The 24,784-nt window shown below is 52.7% G+C and overlaps 1 protein-coding gene across 3 annotated transcripts; it reads left to right on the plus strand.

Annotated features, from left to right (window-relative positions):
* The first annotated feature begins 6,204 nt into the window (after nt 1-6,204).
* On the plus strand, nt 6,205-21,669 carry RHCG (Rh family C glycoprotein). Of its 3 annotated transcripts, none has more exons than XM_038747551.1 (11): nt 6,205-6,464; nt 10,356-10,542; nt 11,184-11,334; nt 11,488-11,635; nt 12,955-13,121; nt 14,109-14,246; nt 14,963-15,099; nt 15,443-15,567; nt 16,745-16,818; nt 19,414-19,510; nt 20,841-21,092. In XM_038747551.1, exons 1-10 carry the CDS (start codon nt 6,278-6,280, stop codon nt 19,480-19,482), a joined length of 1,383 nt encoding a protein of 460 aa, XP_038603479.1. In that variant the 5' UTR covers nt 6,205-6,277; the 3' UTR covers nt 19,483-19,510; nt 20,841-21,092. The 3 variants fall into 3 exon arrangements, with proteins under 3 accessions (XP_038603479.1, XP_038603480.1, XP_038603478.1); XM_038747552.1 differs by having other exon boundaries at nt 10,461-10,542; XM_038747550.1 differs by lacking the exon at nt 20,841-21,092 and adding an exon at nt 21,192-21,669 and having other exon boundaries at nt 6,278-6,464.
* The last annotated feature ends 3,115 nt before the right edge of the window (nt 21,670-24,784 follow it).

Below are 24,784 nucleotides of genomic sequence, written 5' to 3' on the forward strand. Positions count from 1 at the left end.
AGATGAGGGCTGAGCTGAGCACATGCACAGCCATTGCCTCTGATCATGGGTGGTTGTCTCTGTGGGCTGTTGGGACTTAGAGTCCCAGCAAACCCACAGGTGCTTCTGCGTTTGCACAGTTTGTACATTGAATGTCTACAGCTATGGTTTCCTGGGCCCAGGGAAACCCGAGAGAGAGAAGATCAGTCTGCTCTTCCTCAGCCTAGCCTGAGAACCATGGGCTGGACCTGGGCCCCTGAAGGACTCCCTTGCCTTGACTGATAACCACAGTTTTCACAAGGCTTTCCCTGTCACCTGGCTGAATGGGGGCAGTGGACAATCCTTTATGATCTCAGGGCTGGGGAAAAGCTTTACCCTAGGGCAGCTCTGTCTGGAAGCTGGACTAGGTGGAGGTCCTAAATGCCTTCAGAAAGAACAGAGACAGGTGTGACCACTGCCTTTGCTCTTCTGCATTAGAAATTTCTCTTCCTGCTGTCTCTGTTGCTCGGATTTCCCATACCACCCTGACCGCCCCACCCCCATTTATTCCTGGACTTCCATCAGCCCCTTCTCCAGCTGGGAGGATAAGGAACAGCCGGCAGCGTGGCAGGCCACCTCAATTTTCAGAACGTCAGGAAAGCCATGGCTGCCTCCGCCGCTGTGACTGTGGGACTCTGAGCTGTGAGGAGCCCGAAACTGTTCTCCACTAATAACTGTGGTATTTGCTGAGCTCTTACTGCTGACAAGAGCTGTAATGATGATACTAATAATAATTGTTAAGCTTTTGTACTTAGCGCTATGGTAGATACAAGATGACAAGATCAAAAGCAGTCCCTGTCCCATGTGGGGCTCACAGTCCAACTAGAAGGGAGAACAGATATTGAATCCCTATTTTACAGGTGAGGAAATTGAGGCACAGAAAATTTAAGTGACTTGTGCAAGGTCACACATCAGGCAGGTGGCAGAGCCAAGATTAGAAGCCAGGTTCTCTAACTCGCAGGCCTATTTGGGCCACACTGCTTTTCTGATCTCCTAAATGCTGGAATAGATGCACTTCAGCCAGATTCAGACAGACACAGTCCCCGCCCAACAAGGGGTTGTGTCTAAGGGGGAGGAGTACAGGTATTTTTCCCATTTTACAGATGAACAGATGAGGAAATTGAGGCACAGAGATGTTAAATGATTTGCCCAAGGTCACACAGCAGGCAAATGGCAGAGCCCAGGTCTCCTAACTCTTAGGTCCAGGCTGAGGCACAGAGATGTTAAATGATTTGCCCAAGGTCAAACAGCAGGCAAATGGCAGAGCCCAGGTCTCCTGACTCCTAGGTCCAGGCTGAGGCACAAAGATGTTAAATGATTTGCCCAAGGTCACACAGCTGGCAAATTGCAGAGCCCAGGTCTCCTGACTCCTAGGTCCAGGCTCTTTCCCCTGGGCCACACTGCTGTAGCCTCAATGCCTTATCATTTTAATTTGTATGTTTTGGTCCTTACTATTGTTTTTGTGTTTTTAACCTTTCATCCTTCCTTAAAGGTCTGTCATCTGACCTGTCTCCCCTCCCTTATTTTCAGATTGTTGAACCCATTGAAGGCCAGGAACTGTGTCTAATATTCATCTGTGTATTTTTTCATTATGCAGTGTTCTGCACGTAGTAAGGACTTAATAAATATCTCCTGACCCTCCCCGCCTTCCTCCTCCTCCTACTCCTTGACCTCCACTTCCTTCTCCTCCTTCTTGCAGTAAAACTCTGCGGGGTGCAGATGGGAAGCCAAGATATAGCTCTCTCGAGGCAAAGGACAAGCAGGAAGGGATCCTACTCCCAAGAACACTTAATTAGCCATGCAAATTCAGGGGGCGGGGACTCCACCCTACCAGAGCTGGGTGGGAGAGGAGAGGAGGGAGCAGGGTGGAGGAGGAAGGGGAGAGGAGAGAACGGGAGAGAAGTGGAAGAGAAAGAAAGGAAGAAGAAGGGCTCTCCATGGCTTGTCCCAAGGGGTTGGCTGTATTTGAGTTTGCCCTGTCCTTGTCTTTCCCAAAGGCCCCAGTGGAATCCTCCCTAGAGCCCAGTTCTGAAGCCAGGAATTGTAAGCTCAAAGACTTGGCTGTAGAGTCTGGCTTGGGGGAAATTTGGGCAGAATAGAGAGGGGACAATTCTACACCAGGGGCCAGAGGAAGGGGCTTCAGTCACCACTGTACCCACAAGCCTCTGCCTGTGCCCTGGGAAAGGGGCTTGAGATACCCACAGGGCTGTTGGGGCCATGTTGGGCTGATGGGTTGCGGCACTGGACTTCAACTTCCTTCTGCATCGCCCTGACTTGCTCCCTTTATTCAACCCCCCTCCCAGCCCCACAGCACTTACGTGTGTAGTTGATGGCGGTGGTTGTTCCGGATGGCCACCAAGTCGGCGGGTGACTAAAGAATTAGTCAGACAGCATGTGCCTGCCAGAAGTTTTAATAAAGTTTTATTGGTAAGGCCGAAGACTGAATAGGGGGTAACGCACCTGTCGGCGGGCTCATTTCCTTAAGGGAAAAGGCCCCAAAGACCGAATAGGGGGTAACGCACCCGGTGGGCTCATTTCCTTAAGGGAAAAGGCCCCGAGTGCCCGATATAATGGGCTTATATATTGCTATTGCTGATCACAGTGATTGGTAGATTTGAAAACAGTGGGGACTGGATTGGTGCAGATTTGGTACAGAGCTGGGCGGAGTCTATCTCCTTATTTGGTTTGGTTCCTGGACCCAGCCAGTGGGCTGCAGGGTCTAAGGCCCATACCAGATAAGGCAACAGAACCGCGTACATTCAAACAATATCTGCAACCTTTACATGGTGGATGAGGGGCCCCCATCATAGCCATAATTTATTTATTTGTATTAATGTCTGTCTCCCCCTCTAGACTGTAAGCTCTCTGTGGGCAGGTAATGTGTCTGTTATATGGTTGTATTGTGCTCTCCCAAGCACTTAGTACAGTGCACTGCACACAGTAAATGCTCAATAAATATGACTGACTGACTGACTGACTGGGTCAGAGTTTTCCCGGATCCCTGACTTTCTCTGGCACTCTCCCTCCTTTTTTGTCCAGAGATTTAAGGGTTTCAAAGATCCTGGGATTCCCTTCTCTCCCTGCTGCCAGCCAAGAGCCCCTGACCTGACCCAGCCCCAGGCTTTCCTAGCCACTAAGAAAGCCCAAAAGGTACCCACTCTCAAGAGGATTCAGATTCACCCTCACCCATCCTCGTGCTCTCCTCCCTGCCAACCACAGACAGGGGTCCTCCACAAAGGAGAGGCTGGCAGGCAGACAGGGTGGGCAGAAGCAGATTCCACCACTCACCACCCCTTCCCCTCCCGCCCACTGCTCCACACCCCTGTTCAGGAGGGAAACCAATGTTGAGGGACCCTAGGCTATCCCATTCTCCCCCCAGCCAAAACTTGGGGAGTAGATGCCAAAGGGGAGAGAGGAGGAGGTGGTGTGAGATCTAGCCACTCACAGAAGTGGTGAGTTCCCTGCTCATTTTAGGATTCTAGTCGAGACCTGGGGAACAACCACAGGAGTTTCATGTCACTCCCCAACCTCCCCTGGCCTCTTGCCTTCTGCCCCTCCCTCTCCCTGTCTTCCCATCACTCCAGCATTCCCCAGCCATTTCTTTCCCTGCTGCTCCTGCCCTGGGGAGGTCATAGGCAAGACCCCAGGCACAGCCACTGAAGCCTGGAAGTGGCTACATCACTGGGAACCATCAAGCCTCAGGGGTAAGGACCGCTGCACCCCACACTTCGTTATGGTATTTGTTAGCACTTACTATGTGCAGGGACTACACTAACTCCTGGAGTATAGTCAAGTTAATCAGATTTTTTAAAAAATCACAGTATTCATTGAGCTCTTAATATGGTCCAGGCACTGGGGTAGACTCAAGCTAATCAGGTTGGACACAGTCCCTGTCCCACATGAGGCTCAGAGTCTCAATCCCCATTTTACAGATGAGGTAACTGAGGCTCAGAGAAGTTAAGTGACTTGCCTAAGTTCACACAGCAGACTAGTGGAGGAGCTGGGACCAGAACCCATGTCCTTCTGACTCCCAGGCCCGGGCTCTTTCTACAAGGCCACACAGCTTCACACTCCTCCTAATCTTAAACATGGAATGACCCTGTGGCTCCTTCATCTCTGCCCCTCTGTTTCATCTAGCCTATAGATTCCCTGGGCCTGGGCTCCAGCAGCTGCAACCTCTCTGTTCCTTAATAGTAATGATGATGATGATGATGATGATGATGATGACAATAATGATAATAAATTATAATGCTAAAGACAACAACAGTAATAATAGTTATAGTGGTATGTGTTAAGCCAAGCCCAGAAATGTACTATGTGTTTCCCAAGCACTGTACTGTGTGCCAAGGACTGAATTATGTTCCAAGCACTGTACTAAGCACTGGAGTAGATAAAGTTTATGCAGATCAGAAACTGTTCCTCTCTCACAGGGAGTTCACAGTCCAAGTAGGAAGTAGAACAGGCATTGGATCCCTGTTTTACAGTGAAGAAACTGAGGGCCAGAAAGGTTGAGTTGCTCAAAGCCACACAGCAGGCAAGTGGCAGAGCCTGAATTAGAAGCCAGGTCTGATTTCCAGGCCCGAGCTCTTTCCCCGAGCCCCCAACCCATCCAAATGCCACACCCCTTAACACTTTTCTCCCAGCTTCTGTTCCCACCTAGTCTCCTCCCAGGCTGGGGAAGTGGAGTAAACTCCCCCACAGCCCAGGCCTGGATCCCTTGGACTGGCCAGAACAACCTGAAGACATGAGAATGTGTACAGGCTCCCCAGTCCCCCAATCCTGGCCTGGTTTGGAGGTCTTCCTGGGCCCTAGCCGGCTGCCCTGCCTGGTCTGGTTTGGAGGTCCGGGTCTGTGCTGGACAGCTTGTCCAATGAGCTGTGGCCCCTGCCAATCAGTGGCCACCCCAGGGTCTGTCCCCATCTGTAGCATCCCCTCCCGTTCTCTGTCTCTCAGGCCTCTTCCAGTAACAATAATAATAATAATAATAACATTTGTTAATCACTTACTCTATGTCAAGCTCCATTCTAAGTGCTGGGGGAGATACGAGCTAATCAGGTTGGACACGGCACAGGGCTCACAGCCTTAATCCCCATTTTACAGATGAGGTAACTGAGGCACAGAGGAAGTGAAGTGACTTGCCCAAGATCACACAGCCGACAAGTGGCAGAGCAGGGATTAGAACCTAAGTCCTTCTGACTCCCAGGCCTGGACTCTATCTATTAGACCATACTACTTCTCCCTTCTTTCAATGCTGGTTGTCTCTGGCAGGAGCAAGAGGGCAGGGGCAGCACTGGGCAGGGTCATAACAATGACACGGGGTGTGGGATGGTACATTCGGTGCCCACCTGGAGGAGGGCACTGTCACTGGCTGTTGGCTAAGGAGGAGATCGGGGAAGATAAATGGTTATTGCTGCCCACACTACCCCTGGCCCCCCTCCCCAACCACTCTACTGATCAACTTTTTTAAAAATGGTATTTGTTAAGCATTTATAATGTGTTGAGCACTGTTCTAGGCATTGAGGTAGACACAAGTTAATCTGGTCAGACTGAGCCCCCTCCTTCCTCTCCCCCTTCCCATCCCCCCCAACCTTACCTCCTTCCCCTCCCCACAGCACCTGTATATATGTATATATGTTTGTACATATTTGTTAATCTATTTATTTATTTTACTTGTACATATTTATTCTATTTATTTTATTTTGTTAATATGTTTTGTTTTGTTGTCTGTCTCCCCCTTCTAGACTGTGAGCCTGCTGTTGGGTAGGGACCGTCTCTATATGTTGCCAACTTGTAGTTCCCAAGCGTTTAGTACAGTGCTCTGCACACAGTAAGCGCTCAATAAATATGATTGAATGAATCCCTGTCCCATAGGGAGCTCGTAGACTAAAGAGCAGGGAGAAGGCTTGAATCCCCATTTTGTAATTGAGGAAACGGAGGCCCAGAGAAATGAAATGGGTTGCCCATGGTCACACAGCAGGCAAGTGGCAGAGCAGGGATTAGAACCCAGGTCCTCTGGCTTCGGGCCCTGGAGGATTTCCTGCCTCTTGCTGGGATCTACTCATCCAGAAGCCTGACAGCCTGCTCTCACCTGCAACCTGATGCCCGCCCTCCCCGGCCCCGCCCCCAGCCACACTATATAAGATCTCTCCTGGTCGCTCAGCACCCAGAGCTCCTGGGCCATTCCACCCTGGTCTTGCCCCCCAAGCGCTGCCCGTGCCCGGGTGTGTAGGGGACATTCCCCTGGGGGATCCGTGCTGAGATGGCTTGGAATACCAACCTGCGTTGGAGGCTGCCTCTCATCTGCTTCCTCCTGGAGGCTGCTATGGTCATCCTCTTTGGGGTATTCGTTCGCTATAATCCCGAAGCCGACCCTCATTGGGAAGAAGAGAAGAGGCAGCACAATATCTCTAGTGACATAGAGAATGACTTCTACTACCGCTATCCAAGTAAGTGTCCCTGGCACCCCCGGAAGCCCTAATTACCCCCTGGCACCTCTTCCAGCACCCAGCCTGTTTCCCTCCTGGCATTGGCATTCCACTGGCTGCTGTCTGTAAAGACTCCTCCCTGGTTCCCGATCACCCACAGCCCCTACCCAGGTGATGCCCCTTGTCTCCCAGCCCTTGGCTAAGACTCCCAGCTTCTCCCTGAGAAAGCACCGACATGGGCTCATCTCATCTTGGGCTTCTCTCCCTAGTGGAGTCCCAACCAGAGGGACCCAGGGCTCGGTGAGGGTTAGGGAATTTCTCAGCTCAAGGCTGGGCTGTGTTTTTCAACCATTCTTGGCGTCTCTTTCCCTTGTTAGGAGGTAGCCATTGAACACTAAGCCTAAATCTAATGATTAAGAGCAGACCGTTTGTTTGCAGGGGGCCTGGGGAGAGGGAGTGACTGGCAGTGGATGGTGGCAGCAGGGCGGGAGAAGGGGCCGCAGGGAAGGAGCACCAGGTACTGTCTTCCCTCAGCTGTTTCTCCCAGGGGGAATGTTGGGTTGAGGGAGAGGGAGTTTAAAGGCTGTGAACTAGTCTCCAGACCCCATACTCACCCAAAATCCTCTCCCTCCCATGCAGCTGCCCCTCCTCCTCATCCCTCTCTCCCCACTGCCTAGACCAGCCCCCTTTTGAAGTGGGGGAAGATGGGTCTGAACTTCAAGTCCTTCCTTCCTTTCCCCAGTGCACATATGTGTGCTCAGTCTCACACGCACACACACACACGCACACCCACCTGGGCTTGAGAGTCAGGATGTCTGGGGCCCAGGCTCAGCTCGACAGTGCCACCTGTTTGCTGTGGGGCCCTTAGAATAAGCTCTTCCCTCATATCCCTTGGTTTCCCCAACTTCCAAGTGAGGATCAGGGTCCAGTCTGAGCTGGGCTTAGAGATCCCTAGGCTGGGGAGATGGGAAGCCATGGGGGGCTGGCTTGGCCTGGGGCTGCTGGAAAACCTACCACCCCCACCTTGTCTGGCTCTAGCAGGGCCAGGACAGGGAGGGATGGGGGTTGGGAGGGGTCCTGACACCGGCTGCAGGATAGGTGGGAATGGAGGTGTAATGGGAAGGTGGGCCAGGGTGGGGCAAGAGGGATGGGGGTAGCCCTCTCTGAGATGCAAGACTCACTGGGTTTCCCACATTCATCCACACACACTGCCCTCACACACTCCCATGGATCCATACTGTTCACCTAGGCACTCCCCAGACACCACACTTGATTCACCCAGCCACACACTCCCCACACACCACACTTGACTCACACAGCCACACATGCCTCATACAAGCACTCTCTGCACACCATACGCAGGCCCACAGGCCTCAAACAGGTACTCTCTGCACACTTCACACACCTCATGCAGGCACACACTCCTCACACAGGCACTGTCCACACACCACACATGATTCACACAGGCCCACATGCCTCACACAGGTGCTCTCCACAAACCACACACTTCTAACAAGCACAAACGCCTCACACAGGCACTCTCTGCACACCACTTCCAGGCACACATGCTTCACCCAGGCACTCCCTGCACACCACACATGTCTTGCCCATGTACATTCCCACAGGCTCACTTGATTCATTGACTTGTCCACCCACTGCATCCAATTTACACCTCACCAGTGAGCAGGTCTCATGTGCACGTCTCAAGCACATATGCACACCCCTAGTACGTCCCACTACCTGCTCATCCTCACATATACCCATTGCTTGCCCATTCCCTGCCATTCACCCACAGTCTAGGTATAAGTAGGTTAATCTGTGACTCTGGCCCCAAGGACTTGATCCTTGAGTTGGAGGAACTGTGCCAGTCCTTCTGGGTCAGGGCTCATGGGAGGAGGGGAAGCCCCGGTGTCCCCTTGGCCTCCCCAGCTCCCCAAGCCCGTATCCTATGAATAGCTCTTGATGAGGGTTGGGACTGAACCCTGGCACTGGGGATAAGGATGGAGAGAGAGCAGAAGGGGCACAATTCAGCAGGTTGTCGCTTTTGACGGGAGGCAGAAAATACCTGTGCAAACCCTGCTTCATCCGGCTTGTCCCACCTGAGTTTCTCTGGGGTGAAGCAGGAGTGTTCTCTGATCTGGTTTCCAAGGGGAGGTGGCTCAGGCCTAAGTTGAGGGGAGGTGGTGGACACCCCCATGCAGAGAGGGCTGGCTGAGGGCTGGGGAGACCCATGACCTTGCCCAATTCCTCTGCTCCAGGCACCTGAGTACCCCCCACCCCATCCAAATCCTGGCTGGCCAACTGAGGGGACCTGAGGAAGGGGCTGGCTCTGGGGGCACTTTTGGGGGGAACTTGTAGGACAGGAAGCTGGGGTTGTGGGTGAGGAGGGAGGGGAAGAGAGGTGGAGGGACACCTCGGTGAGGAGGGATGCACTGAACAGATCGGGTGATCACTCCAGGTTCCTTGCTCTGAGAAGGGGCAGGGGCTGAGTGTCCCTACTGTAACCCCCCTCCCCACATCCCATCCACTGGGAGTCCTTAGGGGGGCCCTGAGACAGGGAGGGAGAGTGTGGGCCTGGTCCCCACTGAAGTCACCTTGCCCATCTCCTATTCTCCTTCACCTTCCCCAATTTCTGTGTGGTGCCTGCCAAATGGGCTTGGCAGGGGCTCGGACTTTCCAGGAGGCCCCCAGGGGTGGGAGTGAGCTCTGGAAAAGGAGCAAGGGGCACCATCTGTTGATCTGTAGGGGAAGGCAGGTGTGGCCAACCCTGGAAGGAGTGGAGACTCTGGCAGTCCTGGTCAAGATGCCTTGCTCAAATCGGCCTCCCCTCCATGACTTTGGGAAAGACTGGACATTCTGGGTGAAGAGGGGAACAGTCCTGAGCTTTGGTGGCCTTAGGGGGTTACCCCGGGATGGTGGGCATTGTCCAAGATATCCACTTGAGCCTGGATGAGTCATAAGGCACTGCAGAGACCACCCTTCCCCCCACAAGTCTTCCCCACCCTCACTTCCCCGGCAACGCTGAGTGGAGCAGCCTAACCCTTCCCTGCCTGGCTCCTTCAGGCCCCAGTATGGGTGGAGGGACTCCCCAGGCTGTCCCTCTGAGCAGCATGGACTGTGGCCAGTGACCCCAGCCATGTGGGCTGGATGTTGATGCCCCATGGGCATGTCAGGGGAAGGGAGGGCCCGTCTGGGTGGTGGGTGGGGGAAAGGGGTGGATGGGTTGCCCCAGTGGACTTCTGCTCAGCAGGTTTCACACAGCAGGACAAGGTGGCCGTGTCCCCCAGTGATGGTGGTGGTGGGCAGGGCCGGGGGGGGGGAGGGGGATAGGATGAGCTGGGTCACAAAAAGGAGGTGAGTAAAAGAAGAGGAGGAGGAGCAGGAGGAGGAAGAAGAAGAAGAGAAGAGAGAGGAGGCAGTCTCAGTGCCCATCTGGGGAACCATGAGAGGCTGGGACTCAGACGCCATTGGCCCCTTGGCTTAGAGTCACCTGGGTTCATGCTGCGGGCCCTGAGTCCCCTCATACCTCCAGATCAATCAACTAACTGGGGTGGAGGGGAGAGGGTTTGGACCCGTGTCTCCAGAAAAGGAGGGGTGGGTACCATGGGTGGACTGCTTCCCCTCCAGCAACAGCTGGGGAAATTCCAGGGGATTCTGGTGACAACATCGTCAGTGAGGAGTTTAGGCAGGTCTTCCCCTACCCCCAGCACAACTCACCCCACAGACCTCTGGGCAGATGCCAACACGTCGTCTGAGCTAGCCCTACCCCAGAAGGCAACTCCTGACCAGGTAACCAGGGCATGGCCGAGTCCAGGGGTCAGCTTGCCTCCTAGGATGCTGGGTCTCTCTCCTCTTGCACTGCAAGGGGCACTGAGGCCTCCTTCTGACGCCCCTACTACCCCTTCCTGGCAGGCTTCCAGGACGTCCATGTGATGATCTTTGTTGGCTTTGGGTTTCTGATGACCTTCCTGCAGCGCTACGGCTTCAGCTCTGTCGGCTTCAACTTCCTCCTTGCAGCTTTTGGCATCCAGTGGGCCCTGCTGATGCAGGGCTGGTTCCACTCCTTCGAAGATGGCCACATCCTCATCAGCGTGGAGAAGTGAGGGGGGCCAGGGCTGGTGGGGGCTTCTAGAGCTGAAGGGTCCCTGGGGAGGAGACACTCCGCCAACAGCAACCCATTGCTAGAGAAGTAGTGTGGCCTAGTGAAAAGAGCATGAACCTGGGAGTCAGAGGTTCTAGCTTCTAATCCTGCTTGTCTGCTGTGTGACCTTAGCCAAGTCACTTAATTTCTCTGAGCCTCAATAACCTCATCTGTTAAATGGGAATTAAGACTGTGAGGCCTGTGTGGGAACGAGACTGTGTCTGACCCAATTATCTCGTATTTACCGCAGCACTTAGTACAGTGCCTGGTCCATAGTAAGTGCTTAACAAGTACCATTATCTTATTATTATTATTATTATTATTATTATGTCCTTTTCCTGGTGAAATTATTGTTGTCCGTGCTCCTCTCCCTTCCCCAAACCCCTGAGTCCTTGAGTTCTAGGGCTGAGGTTTATATGGCCACCTGTCCCTTGGCTTTGGGCTAGTCCCATTTTACTCCGGATGAGCAGAAGCAGATGTGGCCATCTATCTCTGTCCTCCCTAGGGCTGCCTTTTCTGAGGAGAGAGTCCCCGGGCTCAGGGGCACAGGGTTGCCCCTGCCCTGGGGTCCCTGACTGACACCTGGCCTTTCCTTCCAGTCTCATCAATGCCGATTTCTGCGTGGGCTCCGTCTGCGTAGCCTTCGGGGCAGTCCTGGGCAAGGTCAGCCCCATTCAGCTGCTCATCATGACCCTGATCCAGGTGACCCTGTTCTCAGTCAACGAGTACATTCTTCTCAACCTGCTTCATGTGAGGATGGGCATTGGAGGGTCTGGGGCATGTCTGGGTATGGGGTGGGCATGAGGGCATCAGCACCTTTAGTCCTCAGGGCTGAAGCAAGCTTGAGCCCAGAACCCAGGCCCCAAGCCAGAGAGATGGCCCCGGTTCCTCATCCTCATCCAGGTGAAGGATGCTGGAGGCTCCATGACCATCCATACTTTTGGTGCCTACTTCGGGCTCATGGTGACCTGGATCCTGTTCCGGCCCAATCTGGAGCAGAGCAAAGAGCGTCAGAGTTCTGTGTACCACTCCGACCTGTTCGCCATGATAGGTGAGAGCCCAGTGACCGGGGCCCTGGTCAGGGCCGGTGGAGAGCTCAAAGGGCAGAGGAGAAGGAGGAGGAGGAGGACGATGGTATTGCCTGATCTTTGACATCTCTGCCCTGCCCCCACCCCCACCATGGCCTGACTCTTCCCCATACCCTGTGTCATCAGAGGGAGAGAGAGGATGAGTTCGATCATGGAAGAGTCTAGGGCTGGGCCTACATTTCCGATATTGATTCAGACTCTTACTCATCTGCAGCCTGATTTCTTATGGGCCCAACTTGATTTCTTTCCCTCCTTGAACGACTCTGCATGGGGCTTTTCTTTTCTTTCCCAATAGCTTTTGTTAAGCACTTACTGTGTGTCAAGCCCTATTCAAAGTGCTGGGGTAGATACACATTAAATCAAACTGGGAGCCTCATGTGGGCAGGGACTGGTTCTGGCTTAAGTAGGAGGGAGAGCAGGTTTTTAATCCCCATTTTGTAGTTGAGGAAACTGAGGCACAGAAAACTTGCCCTTACCTCACAAGGTTGACCCCAAGGGTCACCATACTCCGGCCACCTCCCTCTCCACTCCCTGGCTCGCATCACACATGGGGGGCCACAAGGATGTGACAGAGAAGCACTGCGGCCTAGAGGAAATAGTGGGTTCTAGTCCCACCTCTGCCACTGGCCTGCTGTGTGACCTTGGGCAAATCACTTAACTTCTCTGTGTCTCAGCTTCCTCATCTGGGGATTCAATACCTATCTCTCTCCTACTTATCTGTGAGCCCCGTGTGGGACAAGGGACTGTGTCTTACCTGATTATTTTGTATCTACCCCCAGGACTTAGTACAGTGCTTGAAAACAGAGTCAGCACTTAAAAAACATTATTATTATTATTATTAGCTTGGGGCTGAAAGTCAAAAGCCCTGAGTTCTTATCCAGCCTCTGCCACTTGCCTGCTGTGTGACTTTGGGCCAGTCACTCTGATTATCTTCCATCTACTTCAGCACTTAGTACAGTGTTTGGCACGTAGTAAGCACTTAAACAACAGTCATTATTAGTACTTAACTTCTCTGTGCTTCATTTGTAAAATGGGGATTCAATACCCATTATCCCTCCCCTTTAGACTGTGAGCCCCTGTGTGGGCTGGGGGCTGTGTCCAGCCTGATGATCTTGGGTCTACCCCAGTGCTTGGCTCACAGTAAGCGCTTAACCAATACCACAACAATTGTTTTGTGGAGACAGGGCATGTGGGAATGAGACAGAGGGAGGACAGGAGGGCAGGGGGAAGTGGGGAGGGGCTAGGCAGAGGTTTTTGTAGTGACTCTCTCCCGCGGCTCCAGGCACTTTGTTCCTGTGGATGTACTGGCCCAGCTTCAACTCAGCAGTGTCCAAGCACGGTGATGCCCAGCATCGAGCGGCCATCAACACCTACTGCTCACTGGCGGCCTGCGTGTTGACCACTGTGGCTCTCTCCAGTGCCCTGCAGAGGAAAGGAAAGCTGGACATGGTGAGAGGGCCAGGCTGGGGAGCAGAGTGGATAGAGCATCAGGCGGAGCCTGGGCCAAGGCCAGCCAGTGGGCTCCCCAGCTCTTGGGCCAAGCCCAGGATGGGGCTCTTTGCACACCAGGCCTGGAGGAAGCAATAAGCCTCCCTGGGGGAGAACCAGTCGGGGCCCTTGGGGACCCTCCCCTTCTTGGATAGCAAGACCCTGTCACCTCCTGGAGAGGCAGGGACAGCATAGAGGTGGTCTTGTGCTAGCTCAGAGGACGCTGGGGACCGTTCTGGCCCCGGAGATTTAAGGGTGGAGTCTTGTCCTTTTAAACACCTCTCCAGCCCATCACAGAACCAGGGAACTTTTTGAGTGAGGAGAAAATCAGTATGGTATAGTGAGAAGAGTATAGTCTGGTAGCCGAGACTGCAAGCTTTTTGTGAGGGGGCGGGTGGGGTTGGTATTGAGTGCTTACCATGTGCCAAGCACTGTTCTAAGCGCCAGGGTAAACACAAGTAATCAGGTCAGGCACAGTGTCTGTCTGACATGGGGCTCACAGTCTAAGCAAAGGGGAGAATAGATATCGAATTCCCATTTTACGGATGAGGCAACTGCAGTCTAGAGGAGTTAAGTGACTTGGTCAAGGTCGCACAGCAGGCAAGTGGTGGAGCGGGGGACTAGAACCCAGGTCCTCTGACTCCCAAGCCTGTGCTCTTTCCAGTATACCACTCTGCTCCTCTAGCTCAGCCCCCACCTCCCCTTTCTCTAATCTCCTGCTGTTTAGGGAATGGCAGTAAGAGGGGCATGGGGGCGGGATTCCAGTGGGCCACTCATCGCACTGTGGGCCCAGAGGGGACCTGGCTGGTGGAACCGGGACTCCTGGCCACTATGCCCAGGGGTTACAGTGGTACCGAGCTTGCCTCCTGTCCAAGTCCTGGGACTGAACGTCCGCCTCAAGGTAGCTGACGGGATCCTGCCCCATGACCCCTGACCCCCTTTCAACAGGTGCATATCCAAAATGCCACACTGGCTGGGGGTGTGGCAGTGGGAACGGCAGCTGAGATGATGTTGATGCCCTACGGGTCCCTCATCGTGGGCTTCATCTGCGGCATCGTCTCCACCTTTGGCTTTGTCTACTTGACGGTGAGGGCCAGGAGGGCGGGGTGGGCAGGGCGGGTGGGGCAGCTGGGGTGGCAGAGCAATAGGAAGAGTTTACACAGGGGCCATCTGGGAGGGGCAGCTCTCCACCTCCGGTCTCCTTGGCCTCACCTGGGAGTCCAGATTGGGTGTGCTGACAGGCCCGCCCCTCCAAATACAAATGTCTGGGTGGCCCCTCGAGCAGGGCGGGGAGGCAACCTCTCTCTCCTTGTGAGTCACTGAGGACTAGTAGCAGAAGTAGTACAGAGTTTATTAAGGCCCTGCTGTGAAATGAGAATAACAATAATAGTAATAATGAATGTAGTACTTTGTACGGTGCTTGGCACATTTCAAGCACTTGATGAGTACTGGGTTGATACAATTTAAGTAGATCTGACACAGTGCCTGTCCCATATGGGCCTCATATTCTCTGTTGTTCAATTCCCATTTTATAGATGAGGAAACTGAGGCACAGTGACATGTCCAAGGTCACAAAGCAGGCAAGGGGCGGAGCCATGATTAGAATCTAGGTCTCCTGATTCCCAGCTTGTGTGCAAAGTGCTGTACTAAACGCTGGGGAAGAATACATGTATAGCATTAGCCTTCAAAGGGCTCACAGTTTGAGAACAAAGCAGGGAGAGGAGGCTGACCAAAGACTCAAAAGGAGAGGGGAAGTGATGTGCCCAGGAGTGACTGCCCCTGTGCCAACCCCCTGCCTCCAGCCCTTCCTGGAATCCCGGCTGAGGATCCAGGACACCTGCGGCATCCACAACCTGCATGGCATGCCTGGCATCATTGGAGGCATCGTGGGCTCCGTCACTGCGGCCACCGCCAATGTGGGCATATACGGGAAGGAAGGGTAAGGCCAGAGCTGGGGGGTGGGGGGGGGACAGCAAGAAGACGGAATTTCCTTACTGCCTACTTCAGTAATTCAACCAATCACCTGCATGTGCCAACCTCCCCCAACCTCGTGTCATTTCCAGACCTGCTACTCCTACCTCAGAGAATTGTCCTCTACTGGTTTCTTGCCTTTCTCCAGGACCTGCTGTGTTGGCATCCACGAGGGATGGAGGGAAACAGAGTCTGTTCATGTCTGAGGGACGCTAGTTGCCCTTGAGAAGGCCAAGATGTCCCCGGGCCCTGCCCAGTTCTGGCTCACCTGTCTTGGGATGGGGGACTCTGCCCAACTTCTCTCATTCCAGGTTCATCAAAGCATTTGACTTTGAAGGCCCCAAAAGCGACTGGACCAGTCAGATACAAGCTGGGTACCAGGCGGCAGGCATCTTTGTGTCTTTGACAATGGCCATCGTGGGAGGTGCCATTGTGGGTGAGTGCAAGGCAGGATGGGGATGACAGATGGAGGAGAGAGGGGTGACTTCCACTGGGGTGACCTGGGGCAGGAAGCAAGCTTGCTTGGGGCATCAGAGTGATGGCTAGAGGCTCAGGGAAGACAGAGAAAGAGATTGTTTGCCTGTTATGGTATTTGGTATTTGCCAAGCACTGTTCTAAGCGCTGGGGCAGATGCAAGGTAATCAAGTTGGACACGGTCCCTGGCCTAAGTATGTGGGAGAACAGGTATTGAATCCCCATTTTGCAGATCAGGAAACTGAGTCTTAGAGAAGCTAAGTGACTTGCCCGAGGTCAGACAGCAAGCAAGCTGCAGAGCCAGAATTAGAACCCAGGTCCTCTGACACCCAAGTGCTTTTTCCACTAGTCCTCACTACTTCCATGCTGATTCCTGGCCTATTGAGACTAGAAGGTCCATGTGGGATAGGGACTATGCCCGATCTGATTGACTCTTATCTGCCCCTGCACTTGGAAAGATACAGAGTAAGCAGCATGGTATAGTGGATAGAGCATGGGCCTGGGAGCCAGAAGGTGTGCTGTGTGTCTGTTGTGTGTGCTGTGTTGTCTGCTGTGTGACCTTAGACAAGTCACTTCACTTCTCTGGAAAATGGGGGTTGAGACTTTGAGCCTCACGTGGGTCAGGGACTGTGTTCAACCCGATTTACATGTATCCACCCCAATGCTTAGTACAGTGCCTGGCACATAGTAAGCGCTTAACAAATGCCATAATAATAATAGTAAGCGCTTAACAAATACCACTTAATTAAACCCTTGGTATTCCATTCCCCCAGTCCCATTCTACGCTTTGGTGCTGCCATCTAGTGGGGGGGTGATGGGTTTTCAACTTCCCCAGCCCTTAACCCCTTGTTCTCACTATGGAGAAGTTTCCTGTATCCTCCCCACAACCCCCTTTCGTTTCCTCCATCCCACCCCACCCCCCAACTCCCAGGGGCTAAGGAAGCATCCATCACCTCTAGACCATCATCAACAAGAAAAGACAGCTCAGGACTCACCCTCTTGCCTTCTCCAGCCCCAACATTCAAGAATCTAGTAGTGTCCAGCTGGAGGGGTGGGGGTGGGGGTGAAGGGGAAGAAATGGATTAAGGGGGAGGGGGTCTTGCTCTTCCCTGACCTTGGGCATCTCCCTCTGTGCCTAGGGGTCATTTTGAAATTTCCTCTCTGGGGAGATCCAGCTGATGAGAACTGCTTTGAAGATGAAGTGTACTGGGAGGTAAGTGATCACCTTGCCATTCTAGGCCATCAGTAGTGTCTAGTAAGGGCTACCGAGTGCAGAGCATTTTACCAAACTCTTGGGAAAGAGCAACAGGAGTGAAAGATACAATCCCTGCCTAATAGGGGAGATGAAACTTCTACCATTGAGCTAAATATTGAAATTTACGTAAGTCCCGAGGACGGGTGCAAATAAACAATTGCTAAGGGCTCCCATGTGTATATATGTTTGTACATATTTATTACTCTATTTATGTATTTATTTTACTTGTACATATCTATTCTATTTATTTTATTTTGTTAGTATGTTTGGTTTTGTTCTCTGTCTCCCCCTTTTAGACTGTGAGCCCACTGTTGGGTAGGGACTGTCTCTATATGTCGCCAATTTGTACTTCCCAAGCGCTTAGTACAGTGCTCTGCACATAGTAAGTGCTCAATAAATACGATTGATGATGATGATGATGATGACCCAGTTGTGGTGATGGAAATTAATTGAGGAAGACTTCCCGGCAGAGACGGGTTTCTCAGAGGACTTTGAAGTTGGGGAGAGCTACGGTGTGGTGGATTCAAAGGCATATGGGGGTGTTCCAGGTTGAGCAGAGGAAGTGAGTGGTGTAGTATGGGAGTTTGGGGGAAGTGAGGGATGAAGTCCAACGTCATGCAGCAGACAAGATTAGAACCCACATCCTCTGACTCCTAGGCCCGTGCTCTTCTCACCAGATGGGAAAGATATCAGCAAGAGTGGGTTTAGGAGGGTAAAAGGATGCATATTTTCAGTGCCCTCTCCTCATCCTTGGCTCCTGTTCCCAAGTTCCATGGTGGTACCAGCGTTCCCTGGATCTAACAGGAAATATAAAAGCTCCAGAGTGGAGAGAGAGTCAGGGAGCTTCTGGAAAACTGCTCTACTTTCTGTGGTCTCCAATGGACTTCTGCGAAATGAGACTTGCGATGATACCATGCCACACAGCAGGCCCAGAATACCCCACCCAACAGCAAGGGTGTCTTGTTATTTTCAGCAGCTCTCAGGGACCTCTCTCTGAGGGGGTCATATTCTTTACAGACAAGGGGAGCATTAGGCTAAGCTTGTGCCCAGTACGATACCAGCCCCAGCAGGCTTAAATGGTCCTGTTCTCTCCACCTGGCTGAGGACAGAGGGGTCCCGTGGCTGCCCTCTTTTTGCCCTAGAATGCCCAGCAAGTGACACTGGGCGATACCATTAGCACTTAAGTTGAATTCCTGTACCCTCCTGCTCCCCTGAGGATCAAGGCCTCTTGGTCCAGATTCAGCATCCTCTCTAACCTTCTCCTGAGGAGGGTGGGAGGGTGGAAGAAGTATCTCCATTTCACATATGGGAAAATCCAGGCCCAAGGCAGGGACCTGGAGTGGAGCCTGACACCAACATATGAAAGCCAGCCCCAGGGGGCACCTTCCCCTTCTTCCTCGGGTCAGAGGCCAAACCTTCATTTTATCAAGAAGACTCACACCCTGCCTATTACTGAGAAGCACCATGTCCTAGTGGATAGAGCAGGAAACTGGGAGTCAAAAGGACCTGGGTTCTAATCCCAACTCTGCCACTCATCCGATGCACAGAGAAGTTAAATGACTTGCCTAAGGTCACACAACAGTTACCTTATCTGTAAAATGGGGATTAACATTGTGAGCCCCACGTGAGACACGGACCATGTCCAGTCTGATTTAGTCTGGATCTATCCCAGCACTTAGTACAGTATCTGACTCATAGTAAGTGCTTAACAAATACCATAAAAATAAAAGCTTAAAAAAACTAAGTTTGGCCAGTGTTGCTCCTCAGGAGTGAAATGGCTGATCTTTCTTTTTTTAATCTTAAATGGCATTTATTAAGAGCTCACTGAGGGCGAGATACTGTGCTAAGCGCTGGGCTAGATACAAGATAATGGGGTTGGACACAGTTCCTGTCTCACACAGGGCTCACACTCTTAATCTCCATTTTACAGATGAGGTAACTGAGGAACAGAGAGTTAGATGACTTGCCCAAAGTCACACAGCACACAAGTGGCGGAGTCAGGATTCGATTTCTTCTCTTGGGGGAGGAGTTCATGGGGAATGAAATGCAACCAGAGGGAGGGAGGAGGGGAGATGCCAGAATTTTGGAGGATCCCATAACGGGCAAGCCCATCCCCGAGCCACTGCCAATGAGATCCCACTTGGAATGAAATTTTTTGAGGAAACAGGAACGAATGAGTTTGGAGCAGGTGCTTCCTCTTCCCTTGCAGCTCCCATATTGCCAGCCGGAGATTTTCTTCCTTCTCCTCTCTTCCTCCTCCGCTCCCCCTACCCCCGCCCGGCAGGGCTCTCCTACTGCACAAAAAAGAACACTGCAGGGAAGAAATGGGTGTCCTGGGCAGGAGAAACGAAGGCTACATCTTAAATATGTGTAGTATACTCGATAGCCACACGATGGCGCTCCTGCCCTACCCTACCCTACCCCTGACTCAATGTTGCACATGGTCTTGGCCAGCTTGACGAGATGACCCCTCCCCCCACTTCCAGCCAACGCGGCCCACGACCCAGAAAGGGATTGGGAGGAGGCCGGGCATGAGGATTTATCTCTCCACAGGTACCCAAGGACGAGGAGAGTCATATGTACCGCCCGGAGGAACCTGCCCTGAAGCCAGTGGCTTCCTAACCGGGACACCCGGCTACAGGAGAACCAGGTGATCAGAGTTCAGCTGACTCGGGAGGCTGCCCCAACTCCATCTCCAGGATCTGGTTTACCCGCAGAGTGGCTTTGCCCTGGCGACCCCAGGAACCCTCTGCTGACAGGACTCCTTCCCACCAAGCCCTTGTAGTTACTCCCAAACTTTTTTTATAGTATTTGTTATAGGCCAGGCACTAAACGCTGAGGTACATACAAGTTAATCAGGTTAGACACCGTCCCTGTTCCACATAATAATAATAATAATAATAATAATAATAATGGCATTTATTAAACGCTTACTACGTGCAAAGCACTGTTCTAAGCTCTGGGGAGGACCCTGGGGAGGACGCTGAGGTACATACAAGTTAATCAGGTTAGACACCGTCCCTGTTCCACATAATAATAATAATCATAAGAATAATAATGGCATTTATTAAACGCTTACTATGTGCAAAGCACTGTTCTAAGCGCTGGGGAGGACCCACAGTCAATCTCATTTTACAGATGAGGTGACTGAGACCCAGAGAAGTGAAGCCACTTGCCCAAGGTCACCCAGCAGACAAATGGTGAAGCTGGGTTTAAAACCTAGGTCCTTCGGATGCCCAGACCCGTGTTGCGTCCACTAGGCCACACTACTTCTCTCAGGAATCCAGAAGATGTGACCCTCAGCTCTGGGGCCAGAGCTGAATTGACCTCTAGGGGGTGCCAGGGACTCAGCTTTTCAACTTTTCTTGAAGCCAAATCAGGGTCCTTTGGTCTAGGCTCTATCTATGTGTCTTATAATGATTCCACTTGGGGGCAAGGGGTTGGATCAGATGACCCTGGAGGTTCTCTAAGGGGAGTCTCAAGATGGAGGGTGTGAGGCACTGCAGGGCTTCTACTGAAAGAGCTCGTGTTGGTGCCAGACCACAAATGCCCACACAGCTCTCAGAGTTTTTCAAAGATCATGATAGCACACTGGGGAGAGGTTGGGCCTGGGGCTGGGGCCATCAGTAAGCCAGGCTGGGGGTTGGGGGATAGGAGGTGGGGAGGAGAGAGGGAAAGAGTGACATCTGTCCACTGCCCCGGGGTTTGGAAGCAAATCGGTGAAGAAAGCAGGGTCTGGGGTGCTGAGCTATGCCCCTGGTGACAGCCAGGCAAGGGAGAAAGGGGGTCTCCAGGTGCCCATACCCAGCTGGATTGTCACCTCTACCCCTCTCCACAGATGGGGTATCACCTCATTCCCTCCATCCCCTTCCTCCAGCTGCATTACACACACACAAACACACACACTTGCTTGTGCTCACCCTTCCTGACCCCTGGATTACTAGAGTAGATCCCTGTCTTTTCCTCTTTCCCCACTGCAGGTCTCTCCCGAACGCTCTCAGCTGCAGGGTCCCCAGGAAAGAGATTGGGGTTGTCGACCACTCGTGGAGGCCTGGGACTTGGTCCCATTACCCTTCCCCACTGCCCTTTCTCACCCCTCTTGGCTCTATACACAGATTACCTTTTTTAACCCCATGGCAGAGCCCTAAAAATAACCAAAACCCAGACTTAGTAATTGTCCCAGGACCCATCCTGCTGCAACCAGGAAGTCTGATCTGGGGGCCAGGGGAGGGGAAGGGGAAGGGGGGTTGGAACCCAGAAACTCATCTGATTTGCCCTTGGGGCCCCCCAACATTAAGCTTTCCCTATGGGTGGGGTGGGGATTTTTGAAGGCCAGCAAATGTAAGCCTCAAGAGAACAGCCACAACTTCCAGTCTTGGAGCCAGAGCAACAAGCAGGTGGTGTGGGGACGGTGACCCCCATGCCATTTATCACCAGCCTGGACCCCGGTGCTCTCCAGCCCTCATCTTCTCCTCTCAGGGTGGGGTGTCCATCAGGGTCTCAGTGAATAAATGGCCACGAAGTGGTTTGTAAAAAAGAAAAAAAAATCCACGAAGCTGTGTAGGCCTACGTCAACAGGGAATGCTTCATGGGGCATCCAGGTTGGGATCCAGGAGATGGGGTCACCAGCCTGAGGCCTGGGCAGCATGAGCCTCTACCTGAGGTTCAAGAAAGCTAACTCCAAGCCCGAGAGGGCTTTCTATTGGTGTTGTCCTTCAGGTGGATCTGTCTTGAGCCCCTCACAACAGCCCCTCCAGCTCTCCCCCAATCAATCAGTGGTATTTATGGAGCATTTACTGTGTGCAGAGCACTGTACTAAACATGTGGAAGAATATAACAGATTTGGTAGTTATATCCCCTGCCCAAAAGGGACTGTAAAAGGAGCTTACAGTGCAGAGGTGAAGACAGGCAAAGTAAATTCCGGATAGGTCCATAAATGCTGTGGGGCTGAGGGTGGGGTGAATAAAGGGTACAAATCCAAATCCCCGCAGCATCCCAGAAGGTCAGAGGAAAGGAACGGCACCTCAGGTGGCCTCATCCTAGACTCCTGCAGCCAGAAAGCTACCTTACCCATTCCTCTGCTCAGCCTCATGCTCCAAGTGCTCATCAGTATTAATAACAACATCACTGATAACACCATCTTGAAGGAACTCCATGCTTTCCTATCCCAAAGCATGGAATTATCAGGGAAAGGCCATGCCCTCCAAGGCTAGGGAAAGGCCACTTTCATCACTGGAAATGGGGCATCTCCACCCGGGTTCTTAGGCCAGAACCCCTGTACCCCAACTGGGTCATCTCTCTCCCCTTCTTCCCCTAGTGACTCTGGCTTTAGTGGGGGGCTCTTGCCAAGGAGGTGTCCTGTCTGTAACACAAAGGGAAGGACAGTCAATCAATCAATCCTATTATATGAGAGCATCAATCAATACTATTATTTGAGAACTAACTCTGTGCAGAGCACTATACTAAGCGCTTGGGAGAGTACAATACAACAGATTTGGAAGATACATTCCCTGTCCACAATGAGGTTGCAGTCAGTGGTAGTTATTGAGAGCTTACTGTGGGCAAAGCACTGTACTAAGCGCTTGGGAGCGTATACTATGACGGAGCTGGTTGACATGTACCCTGCTTACAGTCCAGAGTACAGTTCTGCAGGGAGGGAGGTTTTGAGGTCCCCTCTCCTCCCTGCCCTCCCTACGGAGTACCCGGGAGCGTGGGCTGCTAGGAAAGAGATGAAATTGGTTAAGGAGATCCAGGCAGAGGGTGAGGGGGCCAGGATAAGGCAGCCCATGCCCCAAGGCGGGGGCTGGAATGGACCCCATTCACGACCCGCGGGATGTGACACCCCCCGTTCTCCGTGCCGGGGGAGACAAAAACCCTTTAGAGCGTGTTTCTGGAACTTGTCAGCAGCTGCCAGGAGGAGCCTGTTAATTAAACGTCGGCAGAGACGGAAGCCGGAGGCCCCAGCTTTAATTGGACAGTTTGCTTCACGGAATTGAAAAACATTGTGACAAAGGAGGAGGGGCAGGGGCGGCCTTACAAAGGGGAGACGCGGAGGACCCATCGCTTTGATTTCGGGCCTGGTCCAGGCCCCGGGGGGCAGGGGGTCTGGGAAAGCCCCCTTCCACCCTCCCAGCCCCCCCTCCCACCGGGGATCTGGAGGAGGGGGCAATGAGACGGGGGCGGCATGCTCCAATTCACCGGGGGTTCTTGCCCGCACGAACGGGGAGCCGGGCACCCCCAGGACCCACGTGCCCGCTGGTTTCTGGGTAGATTATGATCCCGGATCTCTGAGGGGTGGAGAATCAAGCGATGGCATTTGTTGAGCATTTTTCGGTGTGCAGAGAGCTGTACTAGACGCTTGGGAGAATACAATATAACAGACAGACCGAAGGGATGGTAGCCATGGAGTGTTCCATAACCAGCCCAAGGGGAGCACAGTGGGATCCAATCCCTCCGCTTCTGATCCCTTCGCCCATGATTTGCCCCCACCCATGATCCTCCTGCCCATGATCCCCCATCCATCACTCCTCAGCCCATCACCTCTCCTCCACAGTTCCTTCACCTTGAAACCCCCATCCATCATCCCTTTGCCCATGATCCCTTTGCCCATGATCCCTCTCCCATGATCCATCCCCCGGGATCTCTTCATCATGATCCCTCCTCCCATCATCACTTCACCCATGATCCTCTGCCTATGATCCCTCTGCCCATTATCTCTCAGTCACGATCCCTTTGCTATGATCATAGTTTAGACAGTTTGCTGTCACCAAACCTGTCACCAAACCATCACCAAAACCTGCCGGTCTCTCTCATCTCCGCAACATTGCCAAGACCTGCCCATCCAAACTGCTACCCTGCTGGTTCAATCTCTCACCCTATCACGACTGGATTACTGCATCAGCATCCTCTCTGATCTCCCATCTTCCTGTCTCTCCCCACTTCAATCTATACTTCACGCTGCTGCCCCCATCATCTTTGTGCAGAAACGTTCTGGCCATGTTACTCCCCTCCTCAAAAATCTCCAGTGGCTACCAATCAACCTACACATCAGGCAAAAACTCCTCACTCTCAGCTTCAAGGCTCTCCATCACCTCACCCCCTCCTACCTCACCTCCCTTCTTTCCTTCTACAGCCCAGCCCGCATCCTCTGCTCCTCTGCCGCTAACCTCCTCACTGTGTCTCATTCTCACCTGTCCCGCCATCGACCCCTGGCCCACGTCCTCCCACTGGCCTGGAATGCCCTCCCTTTGCACATTCGCCAAGCTAGCTCTCTTCCTCCCTTCAAAGCCCTACTGAGAGCTCTCCTCGTCCAGGAGGCCTTCCCAGACTGATCCCCCTCCTCCCTCTCCCCATCCTCCCGCCTTACCTCCTTCCCCTCGCCACAGCACCTGTATATATGTTTGTACATATTTATTACTCTATTTATTTTACTTGTACATATTTACTATTCTATTTATTTTATTTTGTTAATATGTTTTGTTTTGTTGTCTGTCTCCCCGTTCTAGACGGTGAGCCCGCTGTTGGGTAGGGACCGTCTCTATATGTTGCCAACTTGTACTTCCCAAGCACTTAGTACAGTGCTCTGCACACAGTAAGCACTCAATAAATACGATTGACTGACTGAATGAATGAATGATCCTTCCGTCCATGATCCCTCTCCCACCACTCCTCCACCACGATCCCTTTGCCATGACCCCTCCTTCCATGATCACATGATCACATGGGATCCCTCCACCAATGATCTGTTGCCCATCATCTCTCTGCCCATCGTCTCTCTACCATGGTCCCTCTGCCTATCATCTTTATGCCATGATCCCTCCACCCATCATCTCTCCATTCTCTCCACCATCATCTCTCCCCCGGCATGATGCCTCTCCCATTATCCCTTTGCCCATGATCCCTCCATCAATGATTCCTCTGGCCA

The sequence above is a fragment of the Tachyglossus aculeatus genome, chromosome 5, assembly GCF_015852505.1.
Source record: "Tachyglossus aculeatus isolate mTacAcu1 chromosome 5, mTacAcu1.pri, whole genome shotgun sequence".
Lineage (NCBI taxonomy): Eukaryota > Metazoa > Chordata > Mammalia > Monotremata > Tachyglossidae > Tachyglossus > Tachyglossus aculeatus.